Source organism: Chionomys nivalis, chromosome 5, assembly GCF_950005125.1.
Source record: "Chionomys nivalis chromosome 5, mChiNiv1.1, whole genome shotgun sequence".
In the NCBI taxonomy this organism is placed as follows: domain Eukaryota; kingdom Metazoa; phylum Chordata; class Mammalia; order Rodentia; family Cricetidae; genus Chionomys; species Chionomys nivalis.
Window position 1 is genome coordinate 70,084,887 of NC_080090.1, and position 17,193 is coordinate 70,102,079.

A 17,193-nucleotide genomic window follows, 5' to 3' on the forward strand; every position below is an offset into this window, starting at 1 on the left:
CTTAGAAGGTAGCCTGGGATGTAGAAGCCCTTAATAGATAGATAGTTATCATTTTTATCATTTAAAATTTTATTTTTATATTTTCATTATATGTGGGGGGGGGGAAGATGGGTGTGTATGTGTGTGTGTGTGTGTGTGTGTGTGTGTATGGAGTAACATGCAGTTGTGAGCCCCCTGATCTAGGTTCTGACAACCTAATTCTGGTCTTCTTAAACACAGTGCATGCTCTTAACAACTTAACCACCTTTCCAGGCTTACTGATGTTATTGCTGTTGCTGTTGCTAACACCATAGTTTATTTGGGTTCATGGTTCCAGAGACTTCTGGTGGGGAAGCATGTGTGGTGGCAGGGCAGGTGAAAGCTCACTGAACTTGTAAGCACACAGCAGATGGCAAACCTGAAATGACAAGAGTCCTGTAGCTCTCAAAGCCCACTCCCAATGACACACTGCGTATAACAAGCCCAGACTTTGAAGTCTCCTAAAACAGGGTCCCCAAGTGGGTGCCAAGGCTTCTGATATGTGAGCCTGTGGAGGACATTCTCATTCAAATCACTTCAGTAGCCACATGGCATTACCCTTAGGAAAAATGTTGTTTGGAGAATTGATCGATTCTGAGGGTAACAAGAGGAATAAGCGTTTTCTTTCTCTCATGTGTGCACATGTAAGCAGTGTTTTTGTCGATAGATTCTGACTTCCAAATTGCCATGATGAAACTGCAAATTGTCTGGGAACACAGAGCTTTATTGGACACAATATAGGGTAAAGAAGGACAAATGTGATACCTGTGATTCTACATTCAGATAGCCAATTCCTGTGAATAGATGGGAGGCACAATATGTAATATTTTATAGGGTAAAATCTGTTTGTAAAAACATTGCCTTTTAATTTTTCCAGAATAATTAGGAGGAGAAAACTGTGATATATAATCAATGATCAGGATCACATCAGTTATAACTTTATTATATATATATATATATATATATATATATATATATTTGTGATTGGAACCAAGGTCTCACATAGGCAAGCACTAAGCAATCACTCTGCCCGTGAGCTAAATCCAGAGCTCAGAAATTTAATTTTAACTGTCTTGCATTGCTCTGCACTTAATAGTATCCTAGTCTGACCCTAGCTTAGTGTCATGGCTGCTGAAGCCGCAACAGAGCCTGTTTCTGCTTTCAGTGTGTATTTCCTGATATAATTTAAGACAGAAGAGATATTTTAATTAGAGGCTGGTTTAGAATCCTAGGCTTGGTTGTGTCTAAGCTTCACATGGAAAGAGACTCGCGTAAATCAGGCAGGCCTGTTCTTTCAGCAAAATATTTGTATTCTCTTATTCTTTGGAAGAAAAAAAAAGATTGTCTTCTGAAGTAACTTAGCAAGTTGACATACATCACAAACGATTCATTTTCTTCATCTCCAGAAATTATGCAAAGCCCTGGAATTGTGTCAACATTCCTCAGCTTCTGGGAACGCAAACACTTGAGGACTCAAATGGTCTTCCCAGCAATGTTAATGAAGAGGAGGGCAGGAGGGAAAGAGGCTGGAGGGAGTTGATGCAAGCATCTTGCTAAGTAACTGGGAGACGCCATTAAGAACGTGTGAGCTGGCTGTTAGGAGGCTGGCTCAGTGGTGCCAGTAACTTCCTGTTGGTTGTGGCACGTGTCCTACTGCTAGTCCTCTGTGCCAGCCGGTTGGTGGCATAACTAGGGAGCAGGGCTGTTCCCAGGCAAACTTCCAGGAATTCTTTCCATTTAGTCACTCATTGAGAGAAGGTCAGAAAGCATCAGGAGTAGTGGCAATGGCTTTAAGAGTACGAGTAACAAACAAGGACTCGTTGGGGACTGAAAGAGTGGGCATGTATGTCAAGGATAGCGATTGCTGAACTTCCTGGTCATTAGCCTTTCCTACTTCTCAGTTTCCCTTTGCCTCTGATAAGGTCCCAGCTCAGCCACCATACTGTCGTTATTTATCCAAATCTTAGAATTAGGTGCTGATTAACTATCCAGCTTGGTCTTGTGTTTTTATAAAGAAGAATTATGAAATGAACATTATAGATAGTGATGTTCTCGTGACACCATAGTTGTCATATCCACTAGACATCTGAAGAAAAGTTAGACTTATACCAACAGGGTTCCTCATTTATTTTTTAGCATTTTGTTGTCTTTACATTTTCAGGAATTTGAGGTTCTTTTCTAGTGGTGGTTGTTGATTGTTTGAAAGATATGATAGGCATTTATTGTATCTTAAATACAAAATGGGCATTATGAATCATTCATTAATTAGAAATGGATATAATAATGACTAAAACTACACAAGTGTGCTAAACTCACTCCTTCAGAATGATATTTGGAGGTTAAATTTAATACTATTACAGTTACATTGATTTTCTGTATTGAATTTTTATTAATAAAAAAATCCACACACATACTAAAATTTTGGATTTAAGTGAAATTCTAAACAGAGATCCTGTCAAGGCATGCCAGCAAAAGGAAATATTTTTAAATTAGAAACACTTATTTGTTTTATTTATGTGTAGGTTGTGTTGGCATGTTTCTGCATGTGCCACATGCCTGTTAATGGCTGGGGAGACCAGAAGAGGACATTGGATTTCCTGGAATTGTATTTACAAATGGTTGTGGGCCACTATGTGTGTGTCAGGAACCCAGCCAAGTCCTCTGTAATAGCAGCAAGTGCTCCTCACATTGAGCCATCTCTCTGTCCCCAGCGAAAGTAAATCTTAATTTAAGATTATAGGATATTCTTTTAGAACAAGGAATGACTTGGAAACAATCTTATAACATCTTATCATTTATAGCCAAAGTAAGAGAAATCCAGAGGGAGCAATCGACCCATTCATGGTCAGACAGACACATGGAAGAGATACATGCAGAAGGGTACATTCGTGGTCACCTGATCTCATCTACATTGCTTGCTTTATACCCCCAGCCTATGCATGCTGTGCTTCCTGTCTCTGTGGCTGGGCTTCCTTCTCAGGTCATGATACCCCACCTTACATCCTGGTATTACTTAATGATGCATGTTCCTTATGTTCTAGGCATAGATAATTTCTAGTAATATATAGCTTTAGACTTCTCTACAAGCAGGTAAAAAATTTCTCATTAGTTTCCTGTCCCAATATGTACTTACATATGTTCAAATATGTTAATGTACATAATCTTCACTATTTATATATCTGTGCCCTAGTAGTATGATATTGCATTATTTCAAATTTCATTGGCTTACACATTCTATTTATAAAATGTCATTTCACTTGTTCTAACTTTTTTTTTTTGAAGTTTTTGGATTGTTTTTTTATTTTTAATTTTTTTTATTATTTTTATATTAATTAATTTATTTAATTATTAAAGATTTCTGCCTCTTCCCCACCACCACCTCCCATTCCCTCCCCCTCCCCCAATCAAGTCTTCCTTCCTCCTCAGCCCAAAGAGCAAGCAGGTTTCCCTGCCCTGTGGGAGGTCCAAGGACCACCCACCTCCATCCAGGTCTATTAAGGTGAGCATCCAAACTACCTGGGCTCCCACAAAGCCATTACGTGCAATAGGATCAAGAACCCATTGCCATTGTTCTTCAGTTCTCAGTAGTCCTCATTGTCCATTATGTTCAGCGAGACCGGTTTTGTCCCATGCTTTTTCAGTCCCCAGCCAGCTGGCCTTGGTGAGTTCCCGATAGAACATCCCCATTGCCTCAGTGTGTGGGTGCACCCCTCGCAGTCCTGAGTTCCTTGCTCGTGCTCACTCTCCTTCTGTTCCTCCTTTGGATTGTGAGACTTCAGTCCAGTGCTCCAATGTTGGTCTCTGTCTCTGTCTTCTTTCATCGCCTGATGAAGGTTAATATTCAGGGGGATGCTTATATGTTTTTCTTTGGGTTCACCTTCTTATTTAGCTTCTCTAGAATCACGAATTATAGTCTCAATGTCCTTTATTTATGGCTAGAAACCAAATATGAGTGAGTACATCCCATGTTCCTCTTTTTGGGTCTGGCTTACCTCACTCAGGATAGTGTTTTCAATTTCCGTCCATTTGTATGCAAAATCCAAGAAGTCATTGTTTTTTACTGCTGAGTAGTACTCTAATATGTATATATTCCATACTTTCTTCATCCATTCTTCCATTGAAGGGCATCTAGGTTGTTTCCAGGTTCTGGCTATTACAAACAATGCTGCTATGAACATAGTTGAGCATATACTTTTGTTGTATGTTTGGGCATCTCTTGGGTATATTCCCAATAGTGGTATTGCTGGGTCGAGAGGTAGGTTGAACCCGACTTTCCTGAGAAACCGCCACACTGCTTTCCAAAGTGGTTGCACAAGTTTGCATTCCCACCAGCAATGGATGAGAGTGCCCCTGTCTCCACAACCTCTCCAGCAGAGGCTATCATTGGTGTTTTTGATTTTAGCCATTCTGACCGGTGTAAGATGGTATCTTAATGTTGTCTTGATTTGCATTTCCCTGATTGCTAAGGAAGTTGAGCACGATCTTAAGTGTCTTTTGGCCATTTGAACTTCTTCTGTTCAAAAGTCTCTGTTCAGCTCAGTGCCCCATTTTATAATTGGATTGATTAACCTTTTACGGTCTAATTTCTTGAGTTCTTTGTATATTTTGGATATCAGACCTTTGTCAGTTGCGGGGTTGGTGAAGATCTTCTCCCAGTCAGTGGGTTGCCTTTCTGTCTTAGTGACAGTGTCCTTTGCTTTACAGAAGCTTCTCAGTCTCAGGAGGTCCCATTTATTCAATGATGCCCTTAATGTCTGTGCTGCTGGGGTTGTACGTAGGAAGTGTTCTCCTGTGCCCAGGAGTTGTAGAGTACTTCCCACTTTCTCTTCTATCAGGTTCAGTGTGTTTGGACTGATATTGAGGTCTTTAATCCATTTGGACTTGAGTTTTGTGCATGGTGATAGATATGGATCTATTTTCATTCTTCTACATATTGACTTCCAGTTTTGCCAGCACAATTTGTTGAAGATGCTCTCTTTTTTCCATTGTATACTTTTAGCTCCTTTATCGAAAATCAGGTGTTCATAGGTTTGTGGGCTAAAGTCAGGGTCTTCTATTCGATTCCATTGGTCGACTTCTCTGTTTTTATGCCAGTACCAAGCCGTTTTCAGTACTGTAGCTCTGTAATAGAGTATGAAGTCAGGGAAGGTAATGCCTCCAGACGATCCTTTATTGTATAAGATTGTTTTGGCTATCCTGGGTTTTTTGTTTTTCCATATAAAGTTGATTATTGTCTTCTCCAGATCTGTGAAGAATTTTGATGGGATTTTGATGGGGATTGCGTTGAATCTATAGATTGCTTTTGGTAGAATTGCCATTTTTACTATGTTGATCCTCCCAATCCAAGAGCAAGGGAGGTCCTTCCATCTTCTGGTGTCCTCTTCAATTTCTTTCTTCAAAGACTTAAAGTTCTTGCCAAATAGATCTTTCACTTCCTTGGTCAGAGTTACCCCAAGGTATTTTATGCTATTTGTGGCTATCGTGAAAGATGATGCTTCTCTGATTTCCCTCTCTGCTTCCTTATCCTTAGTGTATAGGAAGGCAACTGATTTTTTGGAGTTGATTTTGTATCCTGCCACATTACCAAAGGTGTTTATCAGCTGTAGGAGTTCTTTGGTAGAGTTTTTGGGGTCGCTTATGTATACTATCATATCATCTGCAAATAATGAAAGCTTAACTTCTTCCTTTCCAATATGGATCCCCTTGATCCCCTTATGTTGTCTTATTGCTATTGCTAGAACTTCAAGCACTATATTGAAGAGGTATGGAGAGAGTGGACATCCTTGTCGTGTTCCTGATTTTAGTGGGATGGCTTTGAGTTTTTCTCCATTTAATTTAATGTTAGCTGTCGGCTTGCTGTAAATAGCTTTTATTATATTTAGGTATGCCCCTTGTATCCCTAATCTCTCCAAGACCTTTATCATAAAGGAGTGTTGAATTTTGTCGAATGCTTTTTCAGCATCTAATGAAATGATCATATGGTTTTTTTCTTTCAGTTTATTTATATGGTTGATTACATTGATAGATTTGCGTATGTTGAACCAGCCCTGCATCTCTGGAATGAAGCCTACTTGATCACAATGGATAACTTTTCTAATGTGTTCTTGGATTCGGTTTGCCAGTATTTTATTGAGAATTTTTGCGTCGATGTTCATGAGTGAGATAGGCCTGTAATTCTCTTTCTTGGTTGGGTCTTTGTGTGGTTTTGGTATCAGGGTAACTGTAGCTTCATAAAAGGAATTTGGCAATGACTCTTCTGTTTCTATATTGTGAAATACATTAAGAAGTATAGGTATTAGCTCTTCTTGGAAGTTCTGGTAGAATTCTGCATTGAAACCATCTGGCCCTGGGCTTTTTTTGGAAGGGAGATTTTTGATAACTGTTTCCAATTCTTCGCGACTAACAGGTCTATTTAGATCGTTCACCTGGTCTTGGTTTAGGTTTGGTATATGGTACTTATCTAAAAAAGTGTCCATTTCTTTTGCATTTTCCAGTTTTGTGGCATACAGGCTTGTGTAGTAAGATCTAATGATTCTCTGAATTTCCTCTGTGTCTGTGGTTATGTCCCCCTTTTCATTTCTGATCTTATTTATTTGCGTGTTCTCTCTCTGTCGTTTAATTAGTTTGGATAGGGGTTTGTCAATCTTGTTGATTTTCTCCAAGAACCAACTTTTTGTTTCATTGATTCTTTGGACTGTTTTCTGTGTTTCTATTTTGTTGATTTCTGCCCTCAGTTTGATTATTTCCAGTCTTCTACTCCTCCTGGGCGCGTCTGCTTCTTTTTTTTCTAGAGCTTTCAGGTGTGCTGTTAAGTCCCCAATGTATGCTTTCTCCGTTTTCTTTAAGTGGGCACTTAGTGCTATGAACTTTCCTCTTAGCACTGCTTTCATCGTGTCCCATAGGTTTGAGTATGTTGTCTCTTTGTTTTCATTAAATTCAAGGAAGACTTTAATTTCTTTCTTAATTTCTTCCTTGACCCAGGTGTGGTTGAGTAGTTGACTGTTCAGTTTCCATGAGTTTGTCAGCTTTCTGGGGGTAGCATTGTTGGTGGCTTCTAACTTTAATCCGTGGTGATCTGATAAGACACAGGTGGACACTGATATTTTTTTGTATCTGTGGAGGTTTCCTTTGTTACCAAGTATATGGTCAATTTTCGAGAAGGTTCCATGAGCTGCAGAGAAGAAGGTGTATTCTTTCCTATTTGGGTGGAGTGTTCTATAGATGTCTGTTAAGTCCATTTGATTCATTACCTCCAACAATTCTCTTAATTCTCTATTAGTTTTCTGTCTGATTGACCTGTCCATTGGTGAGAGAGGTGTGTTGAAGTCTCCTACTACTAGTGTGTGTGATTTGATGTCTGCCTTGAGTTTTAGCAATATTTCTTTTACATAAGTGGGTGCTTTTATATTAGGGGCATAGATATTCAGGATTGAGACTTCATCCTGCTGAATCGTTCCTGTTATGAGTATAAAATGTCCCTCTCGATCTCTTCTGATTGATTTTAGTTTGAAGTCAGTTTTGTTAGAAATTTGTATGGCCACACCTGCTTTTTTCTTAGGACCATTTGCTTGAAAAACCTTTTCCCAACCCTTTACTCTGAGTAGATGCCTGTCTTTGTGGTTGAGATGAGTTTCTTGCAAACAGCAGACTGTTGGATCCTGTTTTCGTATCCAATCTCTTAGCCTGTGCCTTTTTATTGGTGAATTGAGACCATTAATATTAAGTGATATTAATGACCAGTGGTTGTTAACTCCGGTTATTCTTACTGCTTTTGGTATAAGAGTTTGTGTGTCTCCCTTCTTTGAGTTGTGCTGTTGAAGGGTCGCTAGATGCCTGGGTTATTGTAGGCAGTGTTGGCAATGTTGGATTCCTTGGGTTGTGATTTTCCTTCTATTACTTTCTGTAGGGCTGGATTTGTGGCAACGTATTGTTTAAATTTGTTCTTATCCTGGAATGTCTTGTTTTCTCCATTGATAGTGAACGATAGCTTGGCTGGGTATAGTAGTTTGGGTTTGCATCCATGGTCTCTTAATTTCTCTAGTACCTCTATCCAGGACCTTCTGGCTTTCATGGTTTCCATAGAGAAGTCAGGTGTAAGTCTGATCGGTTTACCTTTATAAGTTACTTGGCCTTTTTCCTTTGCAGCTCTTAATATTCTTTCTTTAATCTGTATATTTTGTGTTTTGATTATTATATGGCGAGGGGACGTTTTTTTTTGATCCAATCTGTTTGGTGTTCTGTATGCTTCTTGAATATTCAAAGGAATATCTTTCTTTATGTTGGGGAAGTTTTCTTCCATAATTTTGTTAAAAATGTTTTCTGGACCTTTGAGCTGTGCCTCTTCTCCTTCTTCTATCCCTATTATTCTTAGGTTTGGTCTTTTTATTGTGTCCCATATTTCCTGAATGTTTTGTGATGAGAATTTGTTGGTTTTGGTGTTTTCTTTGATCAGTCCGTTTATTTTCTCTATGTTGTCTTCAGAATCTGAGATTCTTTCTTCTATCTCTTGTATTCTATTGATTATGCTTGTTTCTGTAGTCTCTGCTCGTTGACCTATATTTGCCATATTCAGCTGGTCCTCAGTTTGTGTTTTCTTCCTTGTTTCCATTTCAGTTTTCAATTCTTGGACTGTTTCCATTACCTGTTTGATCGTTTTTTCTTGGCTTCCCAGGGTATCATTTACGTATTTACTCATTTCTTCAAACTTTTTGTTATACTTCTCATCCATTTCTATGAGGGCGTTTTTTACATGTTGTTTAAGGGACTCTATTGCTTTCAAAAAGTCAGTTTTTTCCTCTTCTCCTGTGTTAGGGTGTTCAAGTCCTTGTGTTGTAAGATCATTGGGTTCTGGTGTTTTCATGTTGTTTTTCAGATTGTTGGGTGAATTCTTGCCTTGGCGTCTGCCCATCTCCTCTTACCGATGCTATCTATTGGGTTTGATTTAATTGTAGCGGGGCAATCTGCTCTCAGTGCAGGCTTCACTGTTTCTTGCCCGCACTATCCTGCATCCAGTGCCTCCGCCGCCCGGGCCTGCCTGCCGGTGCCTCCGCCGCCTGGAACTGTCTGTGCGCCGGTGCTTCCGCCACCTAGGCCTGCCTGCTGGTGCCTCCGCCACCAGGGCCTGCCTGCACGCCGGTGCTTCCGCCGCCTAGGCCTGCCTGCCGGGCCTGCCTGCCGGTGCCTCCGCCACCCGGGCCTGCCTGCGCGCCGGTGCTTCCGCCGCCTAGGCCTGCCTGCCGATGCCTCCGCCGCCCGGGCCTGCCTGCGCGCCGGAGCTTCCGCCGCCTAGTCCTGCCTGCTGGGCCTGCCTGCCGGTGCCTCTGCCACCCGGGCCTGCCTGCGCGCCGCTGCTTCCGCCGCCTAGGCCTGCCTGCCGGTGCCTCCGCCACCGGGGCCTACCTGCACGCCGGTGCCTCTGCCGCCCGGACTTGCCTGCGTGCTGGTGCCTCCGCCGCCCGGGTCTGCCTGCGCGCCGGTGCTTCCGCCGCCTAGGCGTGCCTGCTGGTGACTCCGCCGCCTGGAACTGTCTGTGCGCCGGTGCTTCCGCCGCCTAGGCCTGCCTGCCGGTGCCTCCGCCACCCGGGCCTGCCTGCCCACTTGTTCTAACTTTTATTGAAGAGGAAATAAAGTGAGGTATAGCACACTGCGAGAGTCTTATTAGAGCTCAGTAGGGAAAAGCATCTATAAGCAAGTGAGGGCAGAGGAAAGTCGTGAGCTGTGTTTGGAAGCTGGATATGATTTCAGGGTTGACCACTTTATATTGGATAACCAATTAGGAGACTCATCATGGGGGGAGGCTACTGTTTCATCTCTCAGTCATTGGTTGCTTGCAATTCTTTTTCCAGGGATGGGACCCGGTGATTTGTCCCTTCCACAATAACATATCTATCGATATTGCCATTGTCCAGGTTTTGTTTAGGCAGCCATATTGTTGAGGTATCATAGGTGTAGTTTCCCTGTCAATTCTTAAAGACACAGTCCTACGTCAGCCTTCCTGATGCTCTTAAAGTCTGTCCCTACAGTTTTCTAAGATGAAATCGCTCCTCGTCTTTTCTAGAAGAGCGTTCATCTTACTCTGCTGTCGTACTTTCTCTTCTTAGTAAGAGTGCAACCCATTTGAAAGGTGATGGTGTATCTTGCCATGTCTATCACCTGTTGGGTGCTATGTTCTTTAAATCACTCAGTATCTGTTTTTAAATTTAAACAACAAATAAATGCTACTTTTTATCAAAACAAATGAAAAAACCTGCTTCATTCTGTAATCCTAAGTACTTTCAGCCATGTTCTTTAGTTATGCTGATTCAACTCTCACATTTATAACTTAGAGATTTAAATTGGTATGTGCAAGTACCATTGCCTTCTAAAGTATCTTGTTACTAGATGATAATTTGGGGGTCTCTGTTATATACTGAAAATGCCTGACATATTTTTCAATACACAGTTTTTAAGCCCCATGTATAAGTGAGCTAAGTTGATTTTGGGTGTACTGATTTGAGTCTTCTGATTTCACACAGAGCCCCCTCCAATCATCCAAGTGCCTAATAATGTTACAGTCACTCCTGGAGAAAGAGCAGTTTTGGCATGTCTTGTCGTCAGTGCTGTGAACTACAATCTAACATGGCAGAGGAGTGGCAGAGATGTCCGACTAGCAGACTCAGCAAGAATTAGAACCTTGGCCAACCTCTCACTGGAGCTGAGGAGTGTGAAAATTGGTGATGCTGGAGAGTACCATTGTATGGCTTCCAATGAAGGTGGATCAGCAGCAGCTTCAGTTTTCCTCATAGTGCAAGGTACTGTGCTTCTAGCAACTTCTACTCGGTGGTGTCTTTCCATCTTCCTTCTTCATTCTCTCTCTTTATAAGGTGCCATGTAAGAGTTATAGTTTCTACCCAAACAGTTGTCTTTGGATGAAAGAATGCTTGGGATGTTCAGATGTTTAAAAGTGACTAAACTAGAAACTAAAATATCTCTAAAAAAAAATAGGTAGCATTACTGAAATAATAACTGGACCTGCTAGTGGCAGATGCCCATTTTAAGAGGCCATATAAATTTGTCCCTACGTATTTTGATGTTTTCAAGTTCTCTAGTCTATGGTGTGGATGTCAGACAAGATCAGGTGTTCTAAGGGTGGTGTGGTCTGCTGTATAGTGGCTTTCCAATTTCATACAATCCCATTTACTTGTTGATTCTTGGTACTCTTTTCTGCACTGTTGGGGTCTTTTCCAAAAAGTTCATGTTTATGATTATATTTTGAAATATTTTCTCCTAGAATTTTTAAATCTTTATTTTTTTACATTGTGGTCATTAATCTATTTTGAACTGATTTTTTCGTGAAGTGTAGGAAATAGTTTAATTCTTTTACAAATGGACATCCAGTTTCCCAAGCATATTTGTTGGCTGCCTTTTTCACAGTGTATGATTTTCACACCCTTGTCAGTGATTCCATAATGACTATAGCTATGAGGGTTCTTTTCTGGCTTCTCATTCTACTCCATTGTCTGCAAGGATGGTGGTGTTTTGTTAATCTGGCTCTAAAGTGTCATTTGAAGTAAATTATTTTGATGCTTCCAGTGTTGCTCTGAGTAGCATCATGCTATGTGTGGTCTTTTGTGTTTCTGTATTTATTTTAAGATTGCTTTTTCTAGTGTTGCAAAGAATGTTATTGAAATTTGACTGAAATTACATTGAATCTATATATAGATTACTTCCAGAAATATAATCATTTTTAGAGTATTGATTCTGCTGATCCAGAAGAATGGTGTATCTTTCCATGTTCTGAGATCTTCCTTAACAATATGTTTTAGTTGCAATACCAAAATATAATAAAAATAAAATAAGTAGAAATTCAAAAGGAGAAAAAAAAACATGAAAAGGTGGGGGTGAAGTATTGTTTTGGGGGGATCTTTGAAAACTGGCGACTGCAGACAGGTGTAGAGAGAGGTCTGCTCCGTTGAACTTCTGAATACTTGTTTCCTGTGATTTAATATGGTGCTGAGCCTGTATTGAACAAGCATCCAGTATCAGAACTGTCTTTCCTTTAGTACCATGTCTTCTTTGCTTACCAGGGGTCCCTGCTAGCCACTCTCAGCTTTGCTCTTTCTGGGATCATATGCTTTCCCACTGTCTAAGCTTCTCCGGTTTCTATCTCTTGAGGTCACCAATATATATGGAGTGAGTCTTATAAGAGCATTAATGAGTAGAAAAAGCAACCCCACCACTGAGTCGGTACATGGGGACCAGTCTTTGTGCTCTGAAAATTTATTCAGCATCAGTCACCCTGCTGGAGAAATGAGGGCTGGGGGCAACAAGCAGTCTCCTGGAGCCTCAGAGGTTTCTGACTCGCTGGGAGTGAAGGTGCGCAGTAGCTTCAGAGATCAGTCTGTCTGTTGCCCTCCGTCCTGGAGCTCTCATACCCTGGTTAGCCTTAGTTATTCAGGTCTGCACTAAGATGAGACGAACGTCCCCTGTATACACTTCCCTGCGTGTGCCTAATTTCATGCTGCCTGCATTTTAATCTTGTCAGTGGCCAGCCTTCACACTCTCTGTAACTGGTTCCTAGGACTGTTTCTCACCTTGGGTTTATAGCCATTGAATTAAAGCAACTTGATTTATGACTGTTCCCTGTTTCCAGGCCCCAAGAATAGCTTGGCTTAAAACAGAGGTTGCCCCTTAAGCTCTCTAGTCTCAATTGATCCATCTCCCTGGAGAAACCACCATTTCCACAAGCCCTACCACTGATTTTTGAGGCTTGTGAGTTGTAGATTTGCATTATGCGTAGGAATTTGCTGTGTGAGCTTTCCTGGGAAAGCCTTTACAAATGCATCTTCATCTTAGATGCGGCACTGCTGAGGGAGGTTCTGCTCTCCTTATGGGCCACACAGGCACCACGTGGCTAGACCGGTTTTCAACCTGACTTCTTGATGCTTTGCTCTTCTGTTTCCCTGGACTTCCTGGTTGTCTTGTTGTTTTTGTGGATTTCAAAGCTGGGTATTTCTTTCTCTTTGGGAGGCAGAATTCTTTCTTTTCTTGACATTTCATCACTGGGTTACATGGAAGCATCTTCTAAGTTGGCTGTCTTACAAAGAAGTCTACTAGTCTATATCTCGGTGTGAATACGCATGTATGAGTCACACATGTGTGCGAGGGTATGTGTGCATGCATTTATGCATGCATATGTAAGTCAGGCAACCTTTGATTTCATTCCCTATGTACCTCTTACCACTTATTTGTTATTATTTATTTGAATCAGGGTCGCTCATTGGCCTGGAACTCACTATGTGTGGTAGGTTGGATGCTCATTGAGCCCCAGGTACCCTCTTCTCTCCATCCACTGGCATTATAGCCCAATTCACCAGGTCTGACTTTTTAACAAGGACTCTAGAGACCAAGCTCAGCTCCCCAGACTTGTGAAACACACACTGTATTGACTGAGGTATTTCCCAGACCTCTACTAATATTTTTTAAATACAGCTTATTATAACTGTAATATTGATGAACTTTGTTGTAGTTTATTCAGATGTGTTTTTAATCTTATTTTTCTTGCACACACATACATGTACTCATAAGGGCAGTCATTGAAAGAAAAGTCTGCATAGACTAAGTGTTCAGTTCACTGATAATGAGTGTGTTAATAATTCAATTTAGTAATTTCTTTTGTTGTTGTTGTGGAGAGTCATCATATGAAGACCCCAAACTGCTCCAGAATTTCTCTCTGAGTAGGATTATTGGTACCTGAGTGTCTACAGACTTACTGAAAGTCTTTAAGTAATGAGCAAATTACTCTTGATAATTTTTTGCCATTAAGTTGAAAGAGGTGATTGCTGCCTGCATAGAATATTTAGCTTTAAATCCTAGATGTAGGAGACTGACTGCATCAGAATATGGTTTGGTTATTTGGTTGTGGTATTAGAAACAGTGTTATAATGTACCTGAAGTAAAGCCTCTGAACAGCTTTCTAGAAAGCTTATGTCAGAGAGCTGTCTTTTTAAGACTTAGAGTATTATTAAAGACAGAAAACTTCAGTGAGTTTATGAAAGGCACTCTATTTCTGACTATTGTTTTCTCTGTGGTTCTTGAGGTATCTTCTACAATTGGAGGGCGTATCTATTGTTAGCGAATCTGGAAATGCTTCTAGGGAGAAGCTGCTTTTGTAAAAGGTTCAGTGGATTTCTGCACTGATGACCCAGAAGATAATCTGAATCCATTCACTCAGCACTTGGGTTACGAGAGCTCCAGAGTTGTCCCAACACATTGATGGTTTCAGATAAAGTAAATGTTAACAGGCTTATGGAATTTAATATTAGTTCTGTATTTGAAATCCCTAGTAGTAGGATTGTAAAATAAAATCAAAACACTTGTGGAGAACAAAATTAAGAAAATAACATCATTTACAAGAACTACAAAAATATTTAGAAATATATTTAATCAAAAATTGAAAGGTCTTTGCAATGAAAATGACAAAACATTGATAAAAGAAATTATGGAACACACCAAAAAAAAAAGGAAAGATACCCCATGTTCATGAATTACTGAAATTAGTACTATGCATATGACAATGTTATTCAATGGAATTCTCATCAAAGTACCAGTTACTTCCTTCATATAAATAGAATATGAAATCTTAATTTCACATGTAACCACAAAAGGTCCAGAATAGCCAACGATTTTCATCTGAAAAACAAAAATCCAAACAAAGGCTGGAATTAATACAGTATTTGAATGCAAAACATACTATAGAGCTTTAGTTACTAAAATAGTGAGCTCTGGCATAAAAATAGATGCAAATACTAATGGAGTAAGAGCCAAGAAGTGTAACCATTTTCAATCTGCCAGCAGGTTTTTAACAACCGGAACACCCAGTTGAAAGAAAGTCTCTTCAGTAATTGGTTCTGGCAACATTGTGCAGGTGCAAAATGAAAATAGTTTCCTTCATTTCAACGTGGACACAAACCAACTCAAAATCATCTTTAGATCTAAAATTTAAAGCTATGTATGAATTATTGCAAAAAGAGAACTATTTCAAGACATTGGCATAGGCAATTTGTAGACAGGACACAAAGACACAGATAACAAAGGTGAAAATGGACAAATGTGATGACATAACCTAAGAAACTTGTAAAATAAAGGAAGCTCAGAGATAGCCTACAGAATATTCTTTTGTTTGTTTGTTTTGTTTTTTCAAGGCAGAGTTTCTCTTTAGCTTTGGAGCCTGTCCTGGAACTAGCTCTTGTAGACCAGGCTGGCCTTAAATTCGCAGAGATCTGCCTGTCTCTCTCTCTCCCAAGTTCTGGCTACAGAATTATTCTTAAACAACTCATATGACAAGGGGCTGCTGTCTAGAATATATATAGAAACTCAAAAATATTGATACCAAAACTGAATAGCAAGCAAAACACCCTATCAAACCAAAACCAGAAACAACTACTACACTTCCAAAACAGTCAATGAAAGATGTTCACAAGTAAATAGGTATTTCTCAGAAGAAGGAACTCAAACGATCTCCAAGGGTATAAAGAAATACTCAGCTTCATTAATCATCAGGAGATGCAAATCAAAACTACAGTGACACATCGTCTCATTGCAGTTAGAACAGCTATCATCAAATAGATAAAAATTCACAAATTTTGTGAGGATAAGTGCTGTTTTAATTTCAGCACAATGGCTGTGCTTTAATCTGACGCTATTTCAGTCAGCAGTTGTGCTCAGCTATTACCAGCCTCCTTCTCTAGCAGCGACCTTGCCCCTCAGGCCACAGCTTGGCTGGAATTCTGTCTCCACAGTTCCAGGTCCTATTGCTGCCACTAGAGGTAGCTTTAACTAAAACTCTATCATTCTATTTATAAATAAGACTCGAGATTCAAAGGTTGGGGTGAAAACCTGCAAGCTCAAAGAGGCTGAACTGCAACTAGCTAACACCCCTCTCCTTGCTGGTATCTCTGAAAGATCTGTGTTTCTGCTCCAGCAAACCAGGAAAAAACCTGTGCCGCTCTAAATCCCTCCCTACTACTTCCTGTGTCAATCTCTTTCAGATGTCCTCTGAAGCTCTATGGTTATAGTCTGTCAACTAGTTGCTAACTCAGCTTCCTGACCCACGGTTAATTTTATTTAATCAAAGCAAATTCAAGCTCGAGGTTCACAGTGTGATCGAATATCCCCCAACAGATGAGGGGAAAAGAGCTCTCTTGTGGACCATTGGTAGGGATGTAAACTAGTATGGCCATTATGAAAAACAATATTGGGAATCTTCCAAAAATTGAAAGTAGAATGCTGTAAGACCCAGTAATTCTATTAGTGAATATAAATTCCATGGAAATAAAGTCATTATTCCATAAAGATACTTCCGTGTTTACTGCACAATTATTCACAATATCTGAAGTATGGACTCAACCCACATGTCCTTCAGGTGATGAATGGATAAGGAGCTTGTGTCATATAGACACACAATGGACCATTATTCAATCATCAAAAGAGGGAAGCAGATTATTTATAGCAACCTGATAGACCTGGAAATACTATGTTAACTGAAGTGAGGCAGACACAAGGAATACTCCCACTCATATATGGAGCCACGCCAGTCTCATGGATTAACTGAATTCAGCAGTGCTCATTAGAAACTGGGAAGAGGAGCATGTGTGTAAGCACGGAGGCATGAAGTGAAGTTTAATAAAGGCTACCAAAGCACAGTAAGCCTGGTAGGATTTCTTCTAGCTTTTCTTAAGTATAATATCTGTCCATTAAGATAATTTATGGTAGATTTCAAAATGATTATAAGAGTATGAAACTCCAATTATATAAAATGATTAATGTTTGAAGAGACTGAAATGCTTCTTCTTATGCTGATTTGGTTATATTATATATGGTATATAAGCATTAAATTACCATAATGTACCTAAAAGAGATAAATAAATATCATGTTTCAATTAAAAGCAGAAGATGACTTGACTAATTGTCATGACATATACCCATATACTCAGGAAGCAGAGGTAAGTGGATCTCTGTGAGTTTGAGTCCATTCTGATTTACACAGTAAGTTTTGAGACAGCCGAGGCTATATACAGAGAGAGAGACCCTGTTTCAAAAAACAAATAAGAAAAGAAGATGAAAGGATGCAACAATATAACGGAAAATCTGACCTAGAAGCACTAATACTACATAAAAATAAAATTAGGGATATAG

General features: G+C 40.0%; 1 protein-coding gene across 1 annotated transcript in view; it reads left to right on the forward strand.

Annotated features, from left to right (window-relative positions):
• Hmcn1 (hemicentin 1) overlaps window positions 1-17,193 on the forward strand; it is a 456,088-nt gene that overhangs the window by 198,001 nt on the left and 240,894 nt on the right. The window contains exon 11 of the mRNA XM_057769675.1: window positions 10,533-10,808. Within this exon, the coding sequence (XP_057625658.1) occupies window positions 10,533-10,808 (276 nt within the window). The remainder of the gene's footprint in view (window positions 1-10,532; window positions 10,809-17,193) is intronic.